The sequence below is a fragment of the Vicia villosa genome, linkage group LG4 (assembly GCF_029867415.1).
Source record: "Vicia villosa cultivar HV-30 ecotype Madison, WI linkage group LG4, Vvil1.0, whole genome shotgun sequence".
Classification (NCBI taxonomy): Eukaryota; Viridiplantae; Streptophyta; class Magnoliopsida; order Fabales; family Fabaceae; genus Vicia; species Vicia villosa.
The window spans coordinates 141,158,285-141,184,663 of NC_081183.1; the positions used below are offsets into that span (position 1 = coordinate 141,158,285).

Genomic DNA, 26,379 nt, shown 5'->3' on the forward strand with positions numbered 1-26,379 from the left:
TCCTCTTAGATAATTTTCCTCTAGTCAAGAGAGCCTTGAAATGGATCGCTTTTGATTAAACAAATTTTGAGATCTCCTTGATGCTAAGTGTCGGTTCGTAGATAAATTTGTACATTTTGAAAAGTAATTCTTACTGATGCACATGCAAGTTTTAAGATCGAAGTTTTCACGAAGAAGAAATATATGATTTAAAGATGAAGATTCGAAGAAGCGAAGTGGTTACAAATAATTTTAACAAACATATGAGTCAATTTAACACAAATTTTGCTTAGTATGAATTCATAGTTAACCTTGCTTCAATTAGGACTTTTGAGGGTTGTATCGTGACCCTGGTTCGTGGTTTAAGAAACAAAGGATATAAGGCTCAAATTTTATATAAACCCATCCCATTCTCCTTGATGTTCTCCAATCCTAAGTTTGATTAATCCAATGGATGTATTCAATCTGCAAGAGAATATTCGTAGTCGTAGTAATAAGCAGAAACATTAGTAAAGATCCAAGCGCCAATGAAAAGCATAAATAAGATTCAAACATTAATGAGGAGCAAAAAGCCTTGATGATTCTTGAGGTGGCAGTCACAAGATTGTTCTCCAATTTATTTGTTTTTCAATCCCTTATTTTTGCATGGACAATTTCTTTTGAATTTGCGGTCCATCGCGATGCCCAAACTTTTGCCTAAGTCAAGTTTCTTTTTATTTTTACTTGACTTAGCGGGCTTTCTTCTTTTTGAATTTCTTTTTGTTTTTCGATTTTGAACATTTGTGACGACCATGTTGATGGTCGTGAGCTTTCATCTTTATCGCTTCCTCGATCTTAAATGATGTACTGAGGAAGAAGACATCGTGAACTTTATTTCCATTGATTCCCCCATCTTAGCTAATGAATGCGAGGAAAAGGATGTGCTTGAACCTTTGCTTAGTTTGATTTGATTCTCTTGAGAATAGAACACACCATTGAATTAATTGAAATCTACCTTACCCTTGGTTTAAATTAAAGGTTTTTTTTTTTAAACAGAAAACTCCAACTTCTGGCTCGAGGGGGTTGACTACGGATTACTCCCTAATATCTTCATTGTTTAGGATTTTTTTTTTGTAATCAAGAAAATATATTAAACGAAGAACAAAGGGGTTCTCCAACCCGATTACAAAGGAGGAGCGGGGATGCTCGACAAAAAGAAAAATTATACACCAAATACCCTTACGAAAGAAATAAGAGCGGATCCTTACTAAAGTCGTAAAAAGAGTAATTGGGATGAGTAATCTCTCCACAAAAAGACCATTTCCAAACCAAGAACTTGATGTTCCAAACGGTGTTGTTAATGCTCCAAGCTTCCTTCCTAAAACGCACTCCATTCCTAATTTACTATCTCTAATCCTATGAGATCGGAAAAACAAGTGCCACTCCATAAAATGCGGTAAACACTCCATTTCCCTATTTCCCCCTTTACCAATCCAATAAGCAATGTCATTCCATATCTTTGTACCCACCAAACATCCAAAAAAGAAATGATCCCTATCCTCCGGGACATTACCACACAATACGCATTTAGTATCCTCAAAAGACAAATTCATACCTCTATACACCAAACCATCAATCGTTGGAAGCCTATCAAGAAAAAGTCTCCAACCAAAGGCCTTGATTTTGAACGGGACCCCCGACTTCCACAAAATACTAAAAACACCATCATGAACATTAGGTGGTCCGAACGGAATATGAAACTTCAAATAAAAATTATAACACGAAGCCACCGAAAAATCCAACAACGATTGGTCGTAGTCCCGATTGGTCGGCCTCAACAGTTAAGAAGAAGTTGTAGTCCCGAGTTGTACTTGCACGAACAAAATTACTATAAATGTCTCTAAAGCACCAGCTTCGATTGGTCGTAACTTGGTTTTATATTGAAAGCATACGTTAACAAAATCCAGTTATTTACATTTTCATCATTCTCCCTCAAAGTAAAATTCATTTACTTTTACTTTTACCAAACAATCAACTAGTCATTTTATTTTCAACTAATTTACTTTTATTTTTATTTTCTTTTGTTCTACATTCTTTTCTTATCAAAATATATTGTTAAATTAAAATTGTTGCGTCAGCCTAAGCTTATCCCTTTAAGTTTTATATAGATAATACTAAAACTAATTTCTTAAATTTTAATTTCCAAATATCAAATTCCTAATTAGAGTGAGAATACTTAAAAAAACACATTTAAAATACAATTTAAAATTGTATAAATTAATTAACAAAAATGTTAATTTGTATATTTTAATGAAATTATAATATTACTTTATTTTTTATCCTATTTCGGGAATGAATGTAGTCAAATAGTACAGTCAAACACGTATATACAGTGAATGCATGCAGTGGTAATGTTAAATGAACCTTTTAACATTTTCCATATTAGTTACATTCCTTCATACTATTTAAGAGAGACATCCATAGTTTGAAATCACAGTGAATCGCAAGAACCAGCAGTACATCAATCAACAAACTCTCTCTCTCTCTCTCTCTCTCTAACACACAAAACAGTTCCACATGGCTTCCCAAATCTCAGTTTGTGCTAGTGCCATGCTTCCATTTTCTGCTGTGAAACTCACAGCCAAGTCCAATTATCCTTCCAACCTATTCCTTCAATCATCTTTTCACTCCTTGACAAGTATATATATTAGTTTATATCTTTATTCATTTATTTTCTATTTTATTTATTAAATTCATATTTTAAATCTATTTGGTCTCTGCAAAAATGTTCAACGTTCGTCTGCATGTACTCAACTATATTTACGACATGCAACGTAATATCGTTTTGATTTCTTCTTTTTGTTCTTATTCTTTTTTTTCCGTTTTCACTTATATCATTTTGATAAATTTTGTGATAATGGATTATAACAATGTTCATGAATTTTGGTGGATTTTTAGTTATCAATTATTTAATTATATATTTGTTATTAAGAAACGATTGCATCTATTTATAAAAAACAAATAATTTTTGAAGTAAATAACTAAATATTTAATTGTTTAGTATTATAAAGGTTTAACTATTTTAATCAATGAGTATTAGTTTATAATGAACCTTTTCTCAAATATTTAATTGTTTATTATACAAGTTTAATGTAATTTCTATTAAAAAATTATTTATTATTATTTTATAATTAATATTTTATTTTATTCACTTTTTCTAAATATTTTTTCCTATGATAAGTTTTTTTTAAAATTTATTTAATATTTGGTATAGGTACCCGTCCCGTCGGATTCGTCAAAGCAAAAGATGATAACAACTCTGGTGGATTTAAGCCAATTCATTCACAAGGTAACATAATAAGCACTACTAGTATTCAGTCATGTGTATTATTATTGAAGTAAACTTTTTGAATACAACATCAAAATTAATGTAATTAATGACTATTTATCAAAATATCTTAATGAAGCTTCACAAGACACTGTGCTTCCCAATGAGGCTGAGAAGATTAATGATGAATATGCTGAATCTTTTCATCAGGTATGTCATTACTAGACTATAAAGAGTAATAGAATGAATATATAAAAGTGAATGTCTTAAATTTTACCCTAAATATTGTGATTGTCTAGGATAGAATCCACTTCAATAATGAACCATATGTAATACCTAAATATATTATTTCTCGATTAATAGCATCAAATTTAGATTCTTCTCTATGTATGCATTATTGATGCATGACACATGTTTGTGCTTGTTTTGACTATATTGCATTATATATCATTTGATAATTCGATGAATCTTTAGTCCTTTCATCAAATAAATTTTTTAAAATGGTCGAATATTATGTATATTTATAACCAAGCTAGATCTCGCCAACGGGACTTCCTATATTTTGGACTTGCTTTTCGGCTAATCATTGGTGCTAATGTAGGTTATGGTGACCAACAAGATAAGGGCGCAAATAAACGAGGTGAAAAGGATGTTGAGGTCGATGGAAGATGGAGAGATAAGCATATCTGCTTATGACACAGCTTGGGTGGCACTGGTGAAAAATGTGGATGGTGAAAACAAGCCACAATTCCCATCTTCTCTTCAATGGATTGTTGATAACCAACTTGCTGATGGCTCATGGGGAGATGAGTTATTTGTGGCACACGACAGGATTCTCAACACCTTGGCTTGTGTGATTGCATTAAAGTCATGGAATGTGCACCCTGATATGTGTGAAAAAGGTACATTTACATTACACATGTCAAATTATATGCTATTAGTTGTGATAATAGCCATAGGGACTAAAAAAGAACTAATTGTGAATATATGCATGTTCATATTTTACAGGAATGAAATTTTTTGTGGAAAATCTGAACAAAATTCAAGATGAGAATGCTGAGCACATGCCTATTGGGTTTGAAGTTGCTTTTCCTTCTCTTCTGAATATAGCTAAAAGTTTGAACATTGAAGTGTTGGAAGATTCTCCTATCTTGAAAGAGATATTTGCAATGAGAGACGAGAAGCTCAAAAAGTATGAATTATCTTATTCTTCAATCACTATACAATACATGAATTGTTGTGTATCCAACATTGTAAATAGAGTTATTATCTTAAAAAATTTTAACTGATAATTTTGATCTAAATGACAGAATACCAAGAGAAGTGTTGCACAAGGTTCCTACGACATTGCTTCATAGTTTAGAAGGAATGCAAGACTTAGATTGGAGCCAACTTCTACAGCTTCAGTCTCAAGATGGCTCATTCTTGTTCTCTCCATCCTCCACAGCTTTTGCTGTCATGCAAACGGGCGACAAACATGCTCTCAACTACCTGCACAAAATTGTTGAGAAGTTCAATGGAGGAGGTAAAATTCTCCAACAAAATAAACATTATTTTACCACGTTTCTTAATCTATGTACAATTAGTTATTTTCTTTGATGATTAAATTCGGTGGAAATGTTTATTTTGATAGTTCCAAATGTCTTCCCGGTGGACTTGTTTGAGCATATATGGGCCGTGGATCGGCTAGAACGCCTTGGAGTTTCAAGATATTTTAAACAAGAGATAAAGGACTCTGTGAACTATATGTCAAGGTACAATTGCAAACACTTGAATATAAATGTGTGAATCTGAGAATACATACCTGCATTGTCTTCTATATGATTGGTTATTCGCTTGATTAATGTAATTCGGAAATTTTAGACACTGGACTGAAAAAGGAATTTGTTGGGCACGAAATTCGGAAGTTCAAGATATTGATGACACTGCAATGGGGTTTAGACTTCTAAGGTTGCATGGACATCAAGTTTCACCTGGTAAGTTCTATATCTGCATCAATTTTCATATTGGTTTGAAGAAATATATATAATAATCTCCATAAATAAACTAAAATGTTCGATTTTGATTCCTAATTTGGCAGATGTGTTCAAGCATTTTGAAAAAAATGGCGAATTCTTCTGCTTTGCGGGACAGCTGAACCAAGCCGTGACAGGCATGTTCAATCTGTATAGAGCATCTCAAGTGATGTTTAAAGAAGAGGAAATTCTTAAGAATGCCAGGAGCTTCTCTGGCAGATATTTAACCAAGAAACGTTATGCTAAACAACTTTTCGATAAATGGATCATAACTAAAGATTTACCTCGCGAGGTGAGTTCTAATTTCAGCCGAAGTAACCTTAAAATATAAGCACTTTATATGCATATAGATCTATACAGTAACACACTTTCTAAAACACAATTGTAACAATTCTGCAGGTTGGTTATGCTCTGGATGTGCCGTGGTATGCTAGCTTACCCCGAGTAGAGGCAAGACTTTACCTCGAGCAGTATGGTGGTAAGAATGATGTTTGGATTGGCAAGACCCTTTACAGGTAAGAATCTTAGTTTCATTCCCCAATCCGTACTGTTTGATCTTAGTTTCGACAAATCAAAAACTTAGAATCTCAATTTTGATAGGATGCCGTATGTGAACAATGATGTTTATTTGGAGCTAGCGAAATTGGATTACAACAACTGTCAAGCAGTGCATAAGAAAGAATGGGAAGAAATCCATAGGTAAGATTAATAACCAAAGAACACTCTCTTACATGCATGATTCATTCAATGAAAGCAACAATTAATAAACTTTCCGATATTTACAATTGCTTATTTCTATAATAGGTGGTACCTGGAATCGGAATTAGAAAGGTTTGGAGTGAGCAAAGAGAAACTCCAGACCGCTTATTTTGTCGCAGCAGCCAACATATTTGAGCCTGAGAGGTCTTTAGAGAGACTTGCATGGGCTAAAACAATAGTTTTGATCCGGATAATGAAGGCGAATTGTAAAATTGGAGAATCTAGGGATGCATTTGACGATCAGTTAAATGAATTAAACAACTTGAATAAGTAAATATATCATTCATATATACTTTTTACCCTTCTCATGCCCAGTACTAGACATTTGATATCATTTTAAAATTTGAACTCTGGTTAATAACTCACGACTGATGCAACAAAATATGTTTTTGAACATGCATACGTAATTTGATGCAGGTGGTTAAAGGACAGGATAGATGAAAAACTCCGGGGAGTTTGGATGACAACCCTTGATCTCATTGGATTTCAAATGTTTAGGCGCCATGACCAAGAAAATTCACATTATTTGAATCGAATGGTGAGTGGAAATCCTCTTGAGGATTGTAACTTTAAATGCATTTATAATTGTAACTTCTTTGAGCACAGCTTAAATGAAACATGTAAGTGAATAGCAAATAGAAAGAACTTGAGAGTTTTATACTAAAGATTTTCATTTTGTTAAATGATCAGTGGCAAAGTTGGTTCGCAAGCAGGCGTAGTAAAGGACTGAGATCCCCAGGAGACGCAGAATTAATTGTGCAAACCATAATTTTAACCTCTGGCAATTGGTCAGAAGATCTAGAGCTTGATCCTCGGTACCAGAAATTGCTTGACGTCACTAAGAGAGTTTGCCTTAGCATATATAATTACGAAAGCAATTGGGTTAGTAACGAATACTAGTTTTATTCCTAGCTTCCGTAAAAATACTAGTTACATATTAAACTCAAATTAAAAATTTGAAGTGCAAGGTTATCTTGACTTGGCTCATTCAATACTCTAACATTACATTCAGATCCTGAATATTTCCATTTCTGTTATCTTCAGGTACAGGTTGGCAGCGATTGCGTCGAGGTAGAGGCAGGGATGCAAGAACTAGTGCAATTGGTAGTTCAAAGTTCTCCAAATGATCTGCCCTCAAGTATCAAGAATTCATTCCTCATGGTGGCCAAAAGTTTCTACTATACAGCTTACTGTGATCCAGGGACCATTTCCTACCATATCTATAGAGTTCTATTTCAAAAAGTGTTGTGAAGTTGGGTAACATTTACCCATATGAGTTGTAAGCAATATATTATAAAAATCATATATTATAAATTGTAACAGTATACTTTTTGATAATTATAAATTTATCCATGTTATTAAATTAATGTTAATTCCCAATGTACAACTTTAATTTATTAGAAACACCATATATTAGCCCAATTTGGATAGAAAACTAACAGAATTGATTTTTTTTTTTTTTTCCTTTTTTTTTTTTGGTTATGCATGCTTCGGTTTTCTTTATTTATTTTTAGTGTTTTATTATTTTTTTTTATATATTTTCAAATACTTGGTTTCAAACGTATAGTAAGATTTTCAGTTTTTATAAAAGTAATATGGTATGAGTAATTAAAATGTGTTTGGTGACTATTCCTCTTTCATAAAAAATATTTTATTTAGATTGTGTGCACTTTTTTGAAAAAATTTAAATAATTAAATATATTATATTTAGTAAAACATATTTTTTTTTATAAATTTTAGCTTGTGAAAAAATTAAGTGAATTGAGGTTCAATAAAATAGAGTATGGGCTAGTTTGTGTTACGTTAGTTTTAAAAAAATGATTTTTTTTTATATTTTTGAAAATAGATTTTATAAAACTGTTTTTTAAAATATTAAAAAAAATTTATATTATTTTTTTACATTGAAACATTACTTTTGACATCCTACTAGTAAATCACCCGTGCTACCGCACGGGTACATTTATTTGATATTATATATATAATTTATTTAAATATTTATAATATTAAATGATAAATATAATTGTATATAGAATAATGATATCCATGCATTTACATATGTTAGAATAATTTTGTATGGTAGTTTTATACTCAAATGCATATTGAAAGCAATATTTATAAAAAAAAATTGTGTGAATTTAACTAATCACGTCCCGTTACAAATTTATTTATTATGATATAGATTTTATTTAAATAAACATGTAGATATTTTATTGATAGTGACCTGTGAGAAAAATAAAATTTTTGACATTTGAAAATAAGAATTTTGTGTCTCAAATAAAATCAATTGCTAATTAAAATAAAATATGTATTTTGCTGATAGTTTTCAGTGAGAAAATAGAAATATTGACATTTGAAATTTTTTTTTTAATAATTATGAATAATTTTGACATTTGAAAATAATATTTTTAATAATTATGTTAATTCAATTTATTAATTTATTTATGTTTAAAAAAAATTGAGAGAGAGAAAATTAAAATGAAAGTGATTGGAGAGAGAAAAGGAAAATGATAATTTGAGAAGTGAAAGATTGGGGGACATGTGTTGCATTTTGATTTGTTTGGAAGTTGAATAAAATGGTTGAATTATGAAAAGACAATTTAGTCCTTTTTGCTTTGTAAATTGTTGAAACAAAAAGGGTAATTTGGGTAGAATGATGGACTTCTTTCTTAGCTTGATAGTAGATAACGTAAACAAACATTATTGAAGACCAAAACATAGTCAAAATTATAATTTTTTCAGAAGTGGTATTTCAAAAATGATTATTATGAAAATCTATTTGAAATAGCTTCAAAATTAAAATTAAGTGAATTTTTGAAATTTTGATATTTAAAATTTTTTTTAATAAAAAGATGAAATACCTAAAATAACATTTTAAGAATAACTATTCAAACCAAATTTTTATTTGAAGCTTTTATGAAATCCCTTTGCTTTTATGAAATTTTTATTTTAGCTTAAAAATTAATTTTGAAAATATAGTGTTCGGTAGCCGCACTTGTGATCAACTTATTTGAGAAGCTCGACAGGATCTTGGTGGAATTCGTCGTATTCTCGCTTCAAAACTCCAAAGGTTATTTCGGCTTGCGTTCTTTTGGCTACTTTCTTCGATTTCTTATGCAAGATCCAAGCTACAAAATGGTGGAAGTTAGATTAAACATGCTAACCCTTTCATAATGTTATAAAAAAGTGTCATAAAAAATAATTACGATGCGACAGCTTGAGCAGCTCCGATGAGATTATTTGACAACAATTTATACCACAAGACCATCTAAACAACACCTAAAAAACATAACGTTCAGGTACATAAGGCCATTGTAACATAATATCACCCAAAATCATAGATTGATGCATGTATTGTAATGAATATCTCAAACTAATCTTTTGGCGAAATCAAATATGAAGAATAAAGCCACAACATAAGATTCACTGCAACTTTTCAACAAACACATAGTGTGTACCTATTAAAAGTCAGTTTGATAAATAAGTTGATAATAAATTGCAGATAGATTACTGAATCAACGAAAGAGCTAAGCCTTGTAGCTATCTACAAAAAGCTAAGCCTTCTTACATTTTGCTGCAAAGATGAAGATTTGTTTATTGGTGAGAGAATCAAAGAATCATTGCACAAATTAGTATCAGAGAATCTCAAAAGTGAAACTCGAAAAACAAAACGTATCGGGTTGTTAGATTTAAAATTCACAGTGGATCCAAATGGTGTGATGGCGAGTTTTAGTGAAAGCAATAACAAAAACAAAAAAATCAAACTTTTTGCCGATTCCTTTCACACTCCAGTTATCTAAAATCGAACAAAACAAAAACAATATTAATTCATAATAAACAAACCAATCGATTTTGAAACAATAAAAAATACGATTTACAAAATCAAAAACCCTAACTGTGAATTTAGAGGAGTGGCTAATTGGCTCAGCATCGAATTTGAACGTCGCAACAGATAGCGGTAGCGCGAAGAAGAAAGGGAAGGAGACTGCAGAGGGTTGTTAAGGTAGAGGTGAAGGTGGAGGGTTGTGTTGATTGAAGACAGAGGAAAAATTTATAGCGTCAATACTATACTAAGAAAACTAAAGCCTCAGTTAATTACATTCTAATCCCATAATTATCCATGGATTAATCTCATTTTAAGGATAAAAGTGTCATTACAAACATATTTATTCTGTCATTAATTTATTAAGTATTTTCATTAATTATTTTGGATGCTTTTACGTTATTTATGCAGCAGACATAATCATCATACAAGCTGCTACCATTTGGTCCAATATCCTATGCCTTCCATGCGCCAACTTTTAACCTTTAAAACTTCTGAATTCAATTTTTAACAACTTCCAATGAATCCTTCCAAATATTGGCCATTCGGATTCTTATACTTGCTATATATCAATGTCATCCGTATAGACCCTCCCAAACATATTTCTTTCTCCAACTTAAACCCTAAAAAAAAATCGATTTTCTTTCTTTTCATCTTCAATGTCTCGCAGAACCGATTTCATACGTGATGTTGATGATTCTAAAGAAACATGGCGCCTTGCTGTTCGTATCAACGATCTCTGGACTGTCGTAAATAGTAAAGGTGTCGAGTATCTTGAGATGGTTTTGATTGATTCAAAGGTTGAATCGTTTTTTTGTGGGTCTTTGTATAGCAAGGGTTTCTTATTGATCTTCTGTATATTTTTTTTTCGCTATCAGCTTATCTAATATTGTTCTGTTTGTTGTTTTTTTATTTAGGGAGATCGTATTCAAGCCTTGGTCCGTGGTGACCATACTTCGAAGTGGAAGCAACTGCTGAAAGAGGATATGACCTGCGTCATTAATAATGGGAATGTTTATGAAAATGATTTCCAGTGGAAGCTGTGCGATCATCCCAAAAAATTTGTTTTCTTAAGCGGTACAACTGTTAAACCAGTTGACCTTAACAATATACCATCTGAGAAATATTTCTTTAAAGATTTCGCCGACATACTCGCGGGGGGATGTAACATGGACAGACTTCAAGGTATGTCAAAGATATTGTGTTTGAATATATATTTTGAGATGCTTAATACTTATTAAATATCTGTAATAATTTATTGTTACAATCTTTTCATATTCAGATATCATAGGTGTGGTTGATGAGATTGAAAACTGCCAATCCAAGACAGGAGGAAAAAAGATTGTCATTTCTTTTAAACTCAAAGATTTGAGGTATATTTCGATAATACTGTCATACAGTATTCTTATTTTGTCTGCTGACTACACATTTTGATGGCTATTTATAATTTGTAGTGGGAACATTGTAACTTGCACGCTGTGGGACACTTACGGAACCAGGTTTTTAAATTACTATAATGACGATTCAAAATGTGGAGCAATAGTCATTGTTCTAACTCATGCAATCATTAAGGATTCTCAGGGTAAAATAGAGTGATCTGTTTATAATCAAAAATCATGAATGGATTTTTAATAAACTTATTAACTTTTTCTTTTTTGCAGTCTCTAATGGCTGGAGTGGCTCAAAACTGTTTATCAATGACGATATTGTTGTTATCAATGAATTCATGTCAAAGTATATCACAAATATTGTATTTTGTGTTTTTTATATTAATTGTTCTGTTAAATAAGAATTTTACAACGTTTGATTCATTGATTCATGGTAATTGTGTTATTTTGTAGGCTGTCTGAATCTCAGAGGAATGAAAGACCATTGCAATCCACTCAGACGATGTCTTCTTGGTCTGGGTCAACCCAATACACAACTATTGATAAGTTTGTTTATAATGCCAAATGTATGTCGCTAGCTGAAGTGGCAAAGTTAAAACAGGTATAAGTCTCTGAGACCTTTTTTACATAATTATGGTACATGGATTAGTGAATAAAATTTTTGTTTGCAGGAATCTGTGTGTGTAACTGTGGCTACTACTTTGAAATTTGCTGTTTCCAAATATGGATGGTTCTACTATGGATGCACCGGCTGCACTTTGAAGGCTTCCAATCCAGATAATCCGTTTAAATGTGGATGTGGTGAAAATGTTGTGAAACCTGTACCAAGGTGCTTTAAATACGATGTTTAGGTTTTTCAGATATTTTTTCATTTTTATTTTCTAACTGCTTATTAAATAAATTTTATTACCTCAAATGTTAGGTACAAGGTTGAGATTCATGTAATTGATGGAGAATCCAAGTTCCGCTTTGTATTTTGGGATACTGATTGCTTTAATATCATTGGAAAAACAGCCGACGATATGCGCAAATCCATGATAGAGGTTTTTAGTTCTGAATAAGATTTTACCTTACGTGATTATAATACATGTTTTAATATTTTAATTCCGCATCTAAATCTGGCATAATCTATTTTCTATGATATGTTTACAGAATGGTGAAGATGATCCTATGGTATATCCAGACGAACTTGACGTACTTTTGAAAAAGAGATTTGCTTTTAGAGTTAAAGTGCAGCCAAACTTCAATCAAGGATCCGTTCAGAAACTTTTAACAGATGCATCTTCTGTTGACCAGATTTTAGAAAACTACATCAAACAGCAAGATGAGCAAAGTAAAGACATTGTAGTCAATGAACCAAAAACACCAACAGATACCTTGGTAGACACTGCTATATTTTATTTAAGTTTTTCCATAACTGTTCGGCTATTATCAAATTTAATTCCTAATTTCTCCATTGCTGTTTCTTCAGAATTTCAACATTGCTGGAAAGGATCCAAGAAAGGAAGATACCATTGATTTCTCAGCTGTAAGTACATATCAAACTCCTCAATCATTTAGCTAAACATTGCATTTTTAGAGTTTAATACATTTTTATTATCCTGTAGCATTCACTTTCGGCATGTGGAGAAAATGAACCCGAAATTAACAGTACGGTCACCCCAACAAAGGCGAAGTCAACAAATGCACCAGACGGTGAAAATGAATGTGAGTTTGTCGGAGCTACACAGTACTCGGGTACCAAACCCCTAAAAAAAGTGAAGATAGAAGGAACCAACTGATATGTTGGTGATTAAAAAAGCACTGACTTTAAGCAGAATGTTCATTTTCAATTTCATGTTTTAAATTTTTGCTTAATATTTGGATAATCATATTTGGTTGTAGAAGTATGTTCCTTTTCAAACTTGGTATTCCATAAGACCATCCCATTTTGGATAATATATGCTTATCAAGGTTTTACAATATTGCTTCTATTATTTACAAATACCGTGACTATTTTCAAATGTTGATACGTCATATATCGCCTGAAAAAATATTCAAATCACGTTGGACAATATGCTTTATTAACACATGCACGTATGAAAACTAATAGGAGATTTTGAGTGTCTTTTTAATATAATTTAATTCTGTTACAAGATTATTGTCATATTCTTTTAATCTTATTATCAAACACTTTTTTGCAGCAAATTAATATAATATGAGAAGCTACCTTTATACCTGACTTTTCGTATTAATTTATATGTAAAATAACCCTAAAAGCGCAATCAAAGGATAATTATTAATATGTAGTTTATGTTTTGTGCTATACGCAACTTTGGAGTGTCTTTTACAATATGCTTCATTAACACATGCATATAAGAATATTGATAGGAGATTTTGAGTGTCTTCTTAATATATTTTAATTCTGTTACAACAATATACTCATGAATTTATTTTATAAACTCAAATAATAATTTTTCCATGAATGTTTTTGGGTTTATAATATTAATTACCATATATAAGAATACATTAACAAGTCGCTTTTATAAATATACAGTAACATGTCGCATATATAAAAACACACTATCAAATATGATTATCGAAACAAATATTTTTTTTAGGATATTTATTAATATGTAGTTTATGTTTTGTGCTATACGCAACTTTGGAGTGTCTTTTACAATATGCTTTATTAACACATGCATGTAAGAATATCGATAGGAGATTTTGAGTGTCTTCTTAATATATTTTAATTTTGTTACAACAATATACTCATGAATTTATTTTATAAACTCAAATAATAATTTTTCCATGAATGTTTTTGGGTTTAGAATAATAATTACCATATATAAGAATACATTAACAAGTCGCTTTTATAAATATACAGTAACATGTCGCATATATAAAAACACACTATCAAATATGATTATCGAAACAAATATTTTATTGAGGAGCTACCTTTTAACGTGACTTTTAATATTAATTTATATGTAAATTTCCCTAAAAGCGCTAAAATGTAGTATATGTTTTGTGCTATGCGCAACTTTTGGTATACCCATGTAACTAAAATGTCAAATAATATATATACTTAAGAGAATAAGGTATTATACATCTTAATACAATAATGTGTTCACCTACTTCATAACTATTCGTATTCCTTTGTTTTATAATGTAGCAAAAATAAATTAAATAGCTGTCAGTGATGTCATATAGGGTTACATAGGATTGATTTTAATAATTGCAAGCTAAAACTATTGTGTTACGTATTAATAATGACATTTTGTTTTTCCATGCTAGCTATTCATTGATGGCGTGCATATTTTGTTAAAGCATGCTCTTCCCCTTAATGATTTCGTACAACATTTGAGGATTCTTGAGTAACAACATGCCATCTATATATTACACTTAGAATACTGCAGATGCTCATAAACATATTAAATGGAGTTTGGTAATCGATCTGTGGATTTTAATATGGATGATGAGAGTTGTATATTTTTACGTCAGATCAACAAAATGAAAGCTGCTAAGGCAAGGTTTAATAGAATGAATGTCCTCAGGCAGAAGAAGGCAAAGCGGTTGAAGAGAGCAAACAAAGAGAACGAGTGTTTCTTCTCTCCAACTTCCGTCCAACAATCTTCGTCGTTTCGAACACCTTTATCAACAATAACTATGAATACCATCAACATTTCCTCATCATATTCACCTAACCACTTTCAACCATCTTCTTCAAGTCCCCAACCTTCAAACAGATTGGGTCTGAATCTAACAAACAAAGATAATGACTTTTTCTTCTCTCCAATTTCCGTCAAACAATCTTCCTCCTTCCGAACACCGTTATCAACCATAACAATGAATACCATCAACGTTACTGAGTCATCTTCACCTAACACATGTCAACCATCTTCTTCAAGAACTCAACCTTCAACTGTTGGGATTTTAAAATCTCGGAGACCCATCACATATCGTACGAACGGGTTGGGTTTGAATTTGACAAAAAAATTTAACAGCACCGTCAGTGGTTCAAATGATCATCCTGAGGTTTCTCCAACTCCTGTCCCGGCCACGGACAATAGCAATTTATTTTCGGATTCTGATGACAATAGTACAGAAAGTATATGAATATTAAGTACTTCTATCATTCATAACCCCTTATCAGATTGTAATTAACAAATAACATGCAATTTTTTTTATTTATGCTTCAGGTTTTGAAACGGACTCCGATATTGAATACCCGGATGAATGTAATAACATCTATACAGACATGCATTCTGCATCGACATCTTCAAATGGTAATGCATTCCCCTGTGCATGTTAAACTCATTATTATAGGAGGTAATACTACAATAAAAATATTATACTCAAATACTTTTTATTTTTATAGGATACTACGATGTAGGAGACGCTGATTCTGTATGTCAACAATGCGGTGCGCAAATGTGGTATCTTGAAAGAAAGGAAAAACATCGGAATAGATCTATTCCAAAATTTTCAATGTGTTGTCGAAATGGCAAGATTCAACTTCCATTTCTCAAGATGCCACCTAAATATCTGCAACATCTCCTATTTGACAGTGATACGGTTCAGTCTCGCAATTTCCAGCAAAACATTCGAATGTATAACATGATGTTTGCATTCACATCTCCTGGTACTAAGATGGATAACCGTTCTAACAATGGAGGTGGTCCTCCTACTTTCCGTATTCAAGGGCAGGCCTGTCATAGAATTGGTAGTATGTTACCCATGCCGGGACAGACTCCAAAATTTTCCCAGCTATATATTTACGACACTGAACATGAAATACAACACAGGATTAATGGGATGAGGTATTTATTTGCCAATTGTTTTTTGTCACGTCCATATTTGTTTGATGAGATGTTTTCATATTTTTTTTAATTTTATTATGTAGAACAAAAACTGGCGTTGACATTGATATTGTTACAAAATTATCTCAAATGTTGTACGAACACAACGTACATGCTCAGTCTTTCCAAATGGCAAGAGATATTTTGTCTCAACGAAGCGTAACAGATTTGAAATTGAGACTTATTTCAGACAGAAAAACTGATGGACGTATTTATAATCAGCCAACTGTTTCCGAAGTTGCCGCATTGATAGTTGGTGATGTCGATACAGCTGAAAAAAGAGATATCATAATGCACAAACAGTCGGGCGATCTTCAAAGAATTGATGAGTATCATAGTTCTTATCTTGGATATCAATATCCATTGCTTTTTCCATATGGCGAGGATGGATATAGGCCAGATGTGAAACATCGGCATCACGGTCACGTGGTACGTTCCACCACACCAAACAGTCGTGTTGAATTGGAATACGATGATGTTCCATGGGAAGAAGCTACAAAGAGAAACAGGCTAACGATAAGAGAATGGATGGCATTCCGAATACAATCAAGACAGAACGAGGCACCGACACTGTTAAGAGCTCGAAGGCTATTCCAACAATTTTTAGTTGATGGTTATACAATGTTGGAATCGGAGAGACTTAGATGGCTTCGTAAAAATCAATCCAAATTAAGGGTTGGAAAATATCACAATTTGAATGAGTTAAATTCAAACAGTGTGACACAAGGCTCAAGCACCGGAAAAAGAGTTGTTTTACCGTCTTCATATGTTGGCAGTCGTAGATATATGGATCAACTGTATTTTGACGGAATGGCAATTTGCAGCTTTGTTGGTTTTCCTGACCTATTTATTACATTTACATGTAATCCAAACTGGCCGGAGATACAGCGTTGCGTAAGACAATCAAACTTGAAGCCGGCCGATCGTCCAGACATTATTTGTCGAGTATTTAAGATGAAGTTTGATGAGTTATTGTCCGATCTAACCAAGAAATCTGTCATGGGCAAGGTCCTTGCCTGTAAGTACATTTGTTTTCCTTCATTCTTCCAAACTTAGAATTTTCGTTTTAAAATGGTTCACATATTTATATGCTGCAATTTAATTGGAAATATATGACATTTCATTAACAGATATGTATACCATTGAATTTCAAAAGAGGGGTTTGCCACATGCTCACATAATAATTTTTCTTCATCCGACCAGCAAGTATCCAAATGCAGAGGATATTGATAAAATAATTTCAGCCGAAATACCTGACGAGAATTCTGATCACGAGCTCTACGACTTGGTAAAGTCACATATGATACACGGTCCATGCGGAAGACTTAACCTAAATGCTCCGTGTACAAGGGATGGTAAATGTTCCAAGTATTTTCCAAAGGAGTTCCGTCCTCAAACAATAGTCGATCAAGATGGCTTCCCTGTTTATCGAAGAAGAGACAATGGTCACACTGTGTTAAAGAATGGAATTCGTTTTGATAACCGTCACGTTGTACCATACAATTCAGGATTATTAAAGAAGTTTCGAGGTCACATAAATATGGAGTGGTGCAATCAAAGTTCTTCGATAAAGTATCTGTTTAAATACATCAACAAAGGTTACGACAGAATCACTGCTGCCATTATTAGGAATGATGAGGTGAGCCAAAATGCCCAAAAAAATGTTGACGAGATTAAACAATATCTTGATTGCAGATATGTTTCTCCTTGCGAAGCATGTTGGAGAATATTCTCTTTTCCCATACATGGAAAAAAACCCGCGGTTGAGAGGTTATTTTTTCACTGCGAAGGAGAGAATTCTGTGTTTTACAGAGACATGGATCGCTTAGATACCGTGTTGGAAAAGCCAAGTGTCACAGAATCAATGTTTACTGCTTGGTTTGAGGCAAACAAAAAATATCCTGAAGCCAAGGAGTTAACATACAGCAAGTTTGTTGGAAAGTTTGTTTATGTAAAAAAAACAAGGGAATGGAAACCGCGGAAAAAGGGTTATACAATTGGTAGATTGGTATGGGTTCCTCCAAGCTCGGGTGAGTTATACTATCTCAGAATGATGTTAACGCATGTAAAAGGTCCACATAGTTACGAAGACATAAAAATAGTTAACAACAAGAAATGTAATTCTTTCCGCGATGCTTGCTTTGCTATGGGATTTATTGGCGACGATAGGGAGTACATCGCTGCCATTGAAGAGGCAAGTCATTGGGGATCTGGGCATTATTTGAGGTTACTTTTTGTTCATATGCTACTATCAAGCAGCTTGAATAGACCAACACATGTTTGGAAAAAAACATGGCAATTATTATCGGACGGCATATTATATGAACAACGTAGAATCGCAAACAATAGAGGTTAGTATTCATCAATACTATATAAAAAGAATATACAGCGCATGCCACCCATAACGCTATTGAATTTTTTTTTTTTGCAGAGATGATTTTGTCAAATGAAGAATTGGTCAATTTGACATTGGTAGAAGTTGAAAAATTACTTCAAAAGAACAGGAAGAGTTTATCCGATTTTGTGGGAATGCCACAGCCAAATGGATATGTTGTTCAGCAATTAGGCAACAGGTTGATTTATGATGAACGTAACTACGACATCATAGAACAACGTCAAGAATACAATACATTATATCAACATCTCACAGGTATTTGTGCATTTCATAAATTTCAGTTTTATCTGTTACAAATTTACGTATCTTATTTGTTGAAAACCGTAATATATAATTTATTACGATTATAATTAGATGAACAAAGAACTGTTTTTAAAACTATTATCGGCGCTGTCAATAACGAAAGAGGAGGTGTCTTTTTTCTGTACGGCTATGGCGGCACGGGAAAGACGTACATTTGGAGGACATTGGCGTCTTGCATTCGTTCGAGAAAACAGATTTGCTTGAGTTTCTTCATCTGGTATAGCTTCTCTCTTGCTACCAGGAGGTAGAACAGCACATTCAATGTTCAAAATTCCAATCCCAACATTGGAGGAATCCATATGTGACATCCCAAAGAATACTGAACGAGCCGAGTTGCTTCGGTCAGCCTAGTTAATTATCTGGGACGAAGCTCCAATGGCTAACAAGTACTGTTTTGAAGCACTGGATAAAACCCTTAAGGACCTTATGTCAGACACAAAGCCTTCCAAGTCTATATTTGGTGGTAAAGTTGTTGTTTTTGGCGGGGATTTTCGTCAGATCCTTCCTGATATTCTAAGGGGCAGCCGTTCTGACATAATTCACGCGAGCATCAACTCTTCATACATATGGGATCACTGCAAAGTTCTCAGACTAACAAAAAACATGCGTTTGTTGCAATCCACCACACCTTCAAGTTCAACAGAATTAGAAGAGTTTTCAAGTTGGACTTTAGATGTTGGAGATGGAAAACTGGCTGAACCGAATGATGGATATGCAGATATTGACATACCAAAGGACATGTTGATATCCAATTTTGATGAACCGATAAAGGCAATTATAGATTCGACCTATCCTGACTTTCTGCAAAATTACAAAGATCCCCAATACCTTCAATGTAGAGCAATATTGGCTGGAACTTTAGAGACAGTTGATGTCGTAAATCGTTATGCGCTAGATATGATTCCAGGTAATTATAATATACGCTGTTGGAAAATTTTTATCAATTAAATCTTTGTACTGCTAAATTATATTTTTACATTCTGATACAATCTTTTGCCTTGATTGTAATTATGTAGGAGATGAAAAGATTTATTTGAGCTCCGACTCAGTTGATCAAATGGACGCTGATGCTTCCGATTCCTTTGATGCTTTGACAACGGAATTTTTGAACACCCTGACGGCATCCGGTCTTCCACAACACAGCATTAGACTTAAAGTTGGCACCCCTATAATGCTCCTGAGAAACATCGATCAATCTGAAGGGTTGTGCAACGGTACAAGACTCATTGTTACAAAATTGGCCGACCATGTTATAGAGGCAAGGATTATCTCCGGTAAAAATATAGGAAGTTCATTTTATCTTCCAAGAATGGATATCTCTCCAACACAATCACCCTGGCCTTTTAAATTAACAAGAAGGCAATTTCCAATCATTGTGTCCTACGCAATGACGATTAACAAGTCGCAAGGTCAGTCGTTAGACTATGTTGGGTTGTATCTGCCAAGGAATGTCTTCAGCCACGGTCAGTTGTACGTTGCAATATCAAGAGTGAAAAGCAAAAACGGTCTCAAGATACTAATCCACAACAAAGACAATGAAGCGGCAGACACTACCACCAACGTGGTATTCAAAGAAGTATTTGAAAATGTCTAATTATAATCCATTTAATTAGTATCATTTTGTAATCCACTGTTTGTTCAAATTGTCACGTGGATGATTGTTGTAGTGTTGGTATTAAATTACAATGAATGAACCTGATAAATGCATAGTCTGAATTTTTTGGGTAGATTCAAAAGCCCAACACACGGTTCCTTTCATATTGTAAAAAAAGTTGCCATCTATTTTAAAGTTACCATATTCCAAAAAGGGTTAAGAATTAATATAATCTCTAAATCCAAAAGAGAAGCCTACATATATCACACACACACACCATTTGAAATTATAAAACAGACCTAACAACTTAAAGTTAACAACTTTCTAATTCTTTTAAAATTAATACAATAGTTATATATATATATTATATATCCAGCACCCATTCATATAAAAATACTACTATAATTACCAATTAAAAAAAAGTACTGATACCATCCTGCATGGTTATCCATAATTTGTTTACAGCAAAACAAAATTAAACTTCCTTAAAAAGCCAAAATAGTTCACAGAATTATAAAACAACACATAATATATCAGCAACACATTCTTTAGTAATTCCCACGGACAACGCAGACCAGAATTTCTTCGACAGGTGGGTACCTAATGGTGAAATGCAAAACATCACCTTTCTTGAAAGTCCTGCTCTTCCCAAACTCATACCACCCCCTGCAAAGAAACATTTCATTCTTATCTTCTCTCTTCTTGAGCACACAATTGTATGCCTTGCGTCTGTCCGTGTCATACAGCCCAATTGTGTCCTTGCCTTTCAATTCACACGCAGTTATGACCTCAGCAGGAATTTGCTACAATTCAGTATAAATTACAGACATTAGCAAATGGAATACTTTCGGTCACTTATTATCTTATTAAGAACTTACAAGAACTTGCGTGCCCATTGATGGTGGGTTTTTAACCTCCATAATCCAACTTTTTTCATTTTGAATTACAACCGAATCATCATTATGCCTGTATTTCAAATAAACAGTTAAAACTATTATATAATTAACCAAATCTAATACTAAAACGGAATATACATTTACAAATACGACACTTCTACATATTTTTAAACATATAACATAAATTAATTTAACTTACCCTTCCGTATCTGATGATATTGAAACGTGGTCATCTTCAACCTCTTCCATAACCTCTTTTCCCTTCCTGTATGAATCCCTTTCTTTTGCAATGTTACTTGGTCCTTCTTGGTTGTTTTTGCTCTTAGACGGCTTATTAAATTCTTTGCCATACCCCTCTTCACTGCATCCAGAAGAAACACAATAAATCATTCTTTCTAACATTTTAACTACAAACACAGCCTTATTATCATTATTTATCACGCGCTTATTATCATCTTTAAATTACATGTATTAAATCCTTTCCTGCTATCAGGATACTACTAACACGCAAATAATAAATATCTAAATACCAAATAGCAAGTCAATTGTATCTAAACATTTAAACTATAATCACACTACTTTTATCATTCTTTATTACTTACTGATTATCACATTGCATCTTAGAGACATCCAACATTCATCCAGAAACGAATCGAAACATTAACGGACATAATTTTTAAAACAATAGACAAGCCAAGAAATTAATATCTATGTAACATATATAGTGTATACATTTTACCTTTCAGAATCTGAAGACAATACAATCACATTTTGTTGGGCTTCTCTTCTCGACATTCTTTTTCTTTTCCCAGCACCAACAACTACATGTTCTTCAGTTCTTGCTTCAGTGTTTGCAGAATGCTTTCTGTACACCCCAGATTTGCTTGATTGCCATGCTGCCTTCCATTCTACTGAAGTGCGAGTGTTCGCAAGACCAGCCATTATTGCCTTAAAATCATTTTCGCGTCTCCAAAGGCATCCCTTCCATTTTTTCCGGTTATTCCTCTCCCAAACTTTCCTCCATTCCACTACAACATCAATCAGTTCCAACACCCTGCGAATCCCAGCCTCCCTCCTCAGTCTTTCCCAATTGTTCTCCATTCCAAGTTGCTCGATAGTCCTAAAAATTGCAACAACAAAAATTATAGCGGAAAAAAACAACAACAATGAACATGCAACTTACATTTCTTCAGATTTAACAAAATCTACATATTTAATAGACAATCCAAGCATTCAAGCTAAATGATATTTACATCTCTTCAGAAAAAACAACATCTACATATTTATTATACGATCTATACATTCAGTATACATGCAACTCACCGATCGGGAATGTCATATGGCAGAGAGTACGTCATTGCCAAGCGAAAGTTTCTTTGCTGTGTCGACCAACTGTTCCTCACCAGTACGAAACCCTAACGCCCTTTGGAGAAGTATTGTTTCTTCACTTAGGATCCCAACTTCTCTATCTATACTTCTTAAACCAAACGACGATAATTTAATATAATAGTTAAGGAAACAAATGTATCTGAAAGGTTACTTTAATTCAAATGTAATACAATTGGTTAATATAGGAAGTCCGAGCGCACGTTTCCAATCAAATCTAAATGCTTATTTTTGGATACTCAACAGTTTTTTGGTTATAATAGACCAAGTCATGACCATTTTTCAACAACTTCCTATATATGATAATTGGCACACACTTAAATGTTGGGTCGTGCAACATGTCCACACATATTGTAATCAATATATAATAGATGCACTAACTATTTATAAAGGACAGCATTGTAACAAAATTATAGTTTTCATATTTACATTAAAAAAACCATATTAAAGATAGATGTCACTATATTTATCCATAACATACAAAAAACACATATAATGTGCAGACAAACAAATACTATATTCGTATTTTCTGAAAAATATATTTCAAACTAATATTCTATCAACAAAATATGAAATTTATATTTCTCAATAATATTATAACAAAACCCATCATGTTGGCCCTTAACATGTTGGAAATTTTAATTGGGACGCGACATAATTTTTTTAAATTTTAATTTCTTTTGATATATTTTTTAACGTTTAAGATTACTTAATATGACTTACATATTTAAGGAAAAAAATTGTTATGTCTTGATTTTCAACAATTAAGGCCTACAAAATTTTTATTTTATTCAGCTATTAAACTTTTTTAAAAGGTAAATTATTACTGATTTCTTTTACAGTTCCCTTTTATCAGTCCCATAATTTAATATAATCAGGATATTTATCAACAACCATTATCGAAAACAATGTACATTATAGAAAGAAGTTTGCTTCATAAACTTAGTACACCGATTTTAAAATATTTTATTAAATTCATTGGATGTTTTATCATTTTATTACACAAATAAAACTGCCTCCAAATGATTAAATTATAGATTATATCCTTTTTCTATTTGTCAGTGTTAAACAACACATATCAAGTTTCTGTTTGTAATGGTAGAATGGTTGAAATAAAATCCAACATTATTACACAAAGATTAAACTCATGTTATACAGGTTTTTACAATTACAAAAACATTTGATTGTATCATTCGGAATTATAAAAAACAGCACTTTACAAAGTCCCCATCCTAACGCCTTTCCACGATTAAATGCACATAAGGAGAAAACCGCAACATGCTCCAGACTAAAGTATCGCCATTGCAAAGTTTGATACTCTTAGCTAATTCATACCAGCCCTGAGCCATGTACCTTTCATAAGTGCTTGGGACTCCTTTCCTCCTCGCCTTATGAAGCCTGCAGTTGAACACATTTCGAGTCGCCGCGTCTACAACTTTAATTTCATCCTGATATACTCGGAGGCATTTCTTAGCTATGTCCTTTGGAAAATGCTGCATAAATACACATATATTTTAGCTTACATTTCATATTGTTCCTATATTAAATGAATACGAATCACATTAGATTGTGTTATCTTACCATCACATTTTTTGCACTTTTTTTGCCGTTTGTAATACGAGTTTTCCAAGTGAATTTCTTTGCGCCATTCGACAACTCCTCTGTAATTTCAGTAGACGCCTTCCCTTTCCCTTTCTTTGATTGATTTCCCTTTCTCAATATATGCGGATTGACTTTTCCCCGTGATGAAACTGCCCGAACTGAATTTTTTTCCTTTTCTTTAATTCCTACACTTCGTTCACCACACAAATTTTTCTTTGAAACCATCCCTGGATCCACATTAACACTGTCAATCGTTTTATCCTCAATCGTTTCTTCCATTGGCTCCTCCTTTACATCCAGAATCACAACATTTTCATGAGTTGAAGGTTGAGGAACTGCAGTGGCGGATGTCGTAGCCATTTGATCAAACCGATGTACTTTCCCATGTTCTTTTGCTATTTGCGCTTTCTTCGAAGCTTTTTTTGCCTTATCTGCATTGTACCCCGTTTCAGCAACCAACCCATCTATCAACCTCCATGCCCCTTCGTCGCTAACAACCAAAAACAATCATAACAATAGTTAAATATTTGTCTTATAAATTTAACGAAATCATTAAGCCATTTGAATTACTCAATAAAAATTATCTTGATACGAACAAATTCAAGATTACTGATGATTCACAAGAAATGATGTTGAACAATCACCAGATATTCAGAATATGAACAAACAAATATGTAAAACGATCCTTAATAGAAACACAGACTTAATACAAAAAAAAATGCATACCCAACAGTAGTAAAAACCCAAGAATCACTAATCGAACCTGATGTAATCTGTTTTTGCAAATTCAGTTTGAAATACACATAAACCCTAACGACTCTTGGTACGTATTTATTTAACATACACCTACATACTTAGAGAATATTCAAAAAAACTTCACAGAAAAAACACGACACAACCGACAATGTTTCGTCACCCCCACATTTATAATAGCCATAAGAGGGCATATATCCCAGTTAATCTTTAAAAAGTTGATTTCAGAAAAATTTTCAATTGCAGATAAATTTTCGCCTTTACCAAACACATGCATCTCAACCCATTTAGAAACAATAATGCTTCAACACTAAAACTTGAAATAATAACAATCAGATTTATATTCTTAAAGTAACGATGAAAAGCAGTACCTGATTTCTACGCCGTCTTCGTCTGATATACATCCGTGGACAGTTTTCCTTCCTCCGGTCATCTTCTCTACCATGCAGGAAATCTGGAATTACCGTACTGTTCAGAAAGCTCGCGCGTTTGGTTTGCCGAGGGTGCTTTTGTTTTCAATAAAAAATTAATTTATAATAACCTGTCTCTCTGCTTCCTCATAATGTTGGCAATTTACAGCTATTAATTTCCAATGGGCCAAGATAATTGTTGGGTTGCCCTGACCAAGAAAATACCCAATAGCCCAATAAGTGTAGAAGCGATTGACTAATATGTTTATTTAACAATCACAATTAATAATTAACATATTATTTTTTAAAATAACCCACTCATCATATTAAAACTAATAATTTTTTTTTTATATATAACAAAATTACCAATATATTAATTTGTTATTATTATTTACATCTTATTTACCACAATTAAATACACATTAAAATAATTTTAACAGACAAAATATGTGGAATATATTTTTTAAGCAATGCATCATAATATATTCCCATTTCATATCATGTATATTTAATTTATTATATCAAATCCACACAATGTCAAAACATTTTTGTTGGGCATCAGAATTCAACTGTTTAAAGTTTTTCAAATAGACAATGATTGTCACATGTATATTTTATTGCAAATCTACTATTAATAATTGTATTGAACTAATAATATTTTGAAAAAAAAATTACATAGACTTAACAAAATCAAAGCCCAACATAAACAAATTTATATAATAATTTAAATATTGTACATCCCCAGGACTTTAGTCATATATATTCCCCTACTAACTTCACATATCTTCCATAAATAAGTAAAATATAAAGCATACCAAATCAATAACAAATTGTATCTGTAAAACAATGACTGATACAAAACTAGAAAATAAGAGCAATTGCATAACAGATTATCATAACATTAAATTTGCATAAGTTCTTATCAATCCAT

At 32.6% G+C, this 26,379-nt stretch overlaps 2 protein-coding genes and 1 pseudogene across 2 annotated transcripts; all 3 read left to right on the top strand.

Moving 5' to 3' along the window:
• Positions 1-499: 499 nt before the first annotated feature.
• LOC131597978 (ent-copalyl diphosphate synthase 1-like) lies at positions 500-11,730 on the top strand. The gene is made up of 20 exons (XM_058870635.1): positions 500-517; positions 3,918-4,188; positions 4,295-4,478; positions 4,597-4,811; positions 4,920-5,040; positions 5,150-5,262; positions 5,367-5,593; positions 5,701-5,816; positions 5,902-6,000; positions 6,106-6,330; positions 6,478-6,598; positions 6,751-6,942; positions 7,105-7,164; positions 7,262-7,317; positions 10,551-10,680; positions 10,798-11,065; positions 11,163-11,253; positions 11,335-11,462; positions 11,542-11,630; positions 11,722-11,730. Exons 2-20 carry the CDS (start codon positions 3,936-3,938, stop codon positions 11,728-11,730), a joined length of 2,697 nt encoding a protein of 898 aa, XP_058726618.1. The 5' UTR covers positions 500-517; positions 3,918-3,935.
• A 3-nt stretch (positions 11,731-11,733) lies between these two features.
• LOC131599800 (uncharacterized) lies at positions 11,734-13,178 on the top strand. The gene is made up of 6 exons (XM_058872053.1): positions 11,734-11,869; positions 11,940-12,097; positions 12,191-12,311; positions 12,421-12,648; positions 12,740-12,796; positions 12,876-13,178. The coding sequence occupies exons 1-6, from the start codon at positions 11,771-11,773 to the stop codon at positions 13,047-13,049; spliced, it is 837 nt and encodes a 278-aa protein (XP_058728036.1). The 5' UTR covers positions 11,734-11,770; the 3' UTR covers positions 13,050-13,178.
• A 1,507-nt stretch (positions 13,179-14,685) lies between these two features.
• LOC131597979 (uncharacterized) lies at positions 14,686-20,401 on the top strand (annotated as a pseudogene).
• Positions 20,402-26,379: the final 5,978 nt, after the last annotated feature.

Excerpts from the sequence above, each read along its gene's own strand:
- LOC131597978 (XM_058870635.1), top strand. The coding sequence starts at position 3,936 with ATGTTGAGGTCGATGGAAGATGGAGAGATAAGCATATCTGCTTATGAC. Across the intron at positions 5,594-5,700 it reads CTAAAGATTTACCTCGCGAG|GTTGGTTATGCTCTGGATGT; the intron begins GTGAGTTCTAAT and ends ACAATTCTGCAG. Across the intron at positions 7,318-10,550 it reads AAAAAGTGTTGTGAAGTTGG|AACCGATTTCATACGTGATG; the intron begins GTAACATTTACC and ends AATGTCTCGCAG.
- LOC131599800 (XM_058872053.1), top strand. The coding sequence starts at position 11,771 with ATGTCTTCTTGGTCTGGGTCAACCCAATACACAACTATTGATAAGTTT. Across the intron at positions 12,312-12,420 it reads TGCGCAAATCCATGATAGAG|AATGGTGAAGATGATCCTAT; the intron begins GTTTTTAGTTCT and ends ATATGTTTACAG. Across the intron at positions 12,649-12,739 it reads AAACACCAACAGATACCTTG|AATTTCAACATTGCTGGAAA; the intron begins GTAGACACTGCT and ends CTGTTTCTTCAG.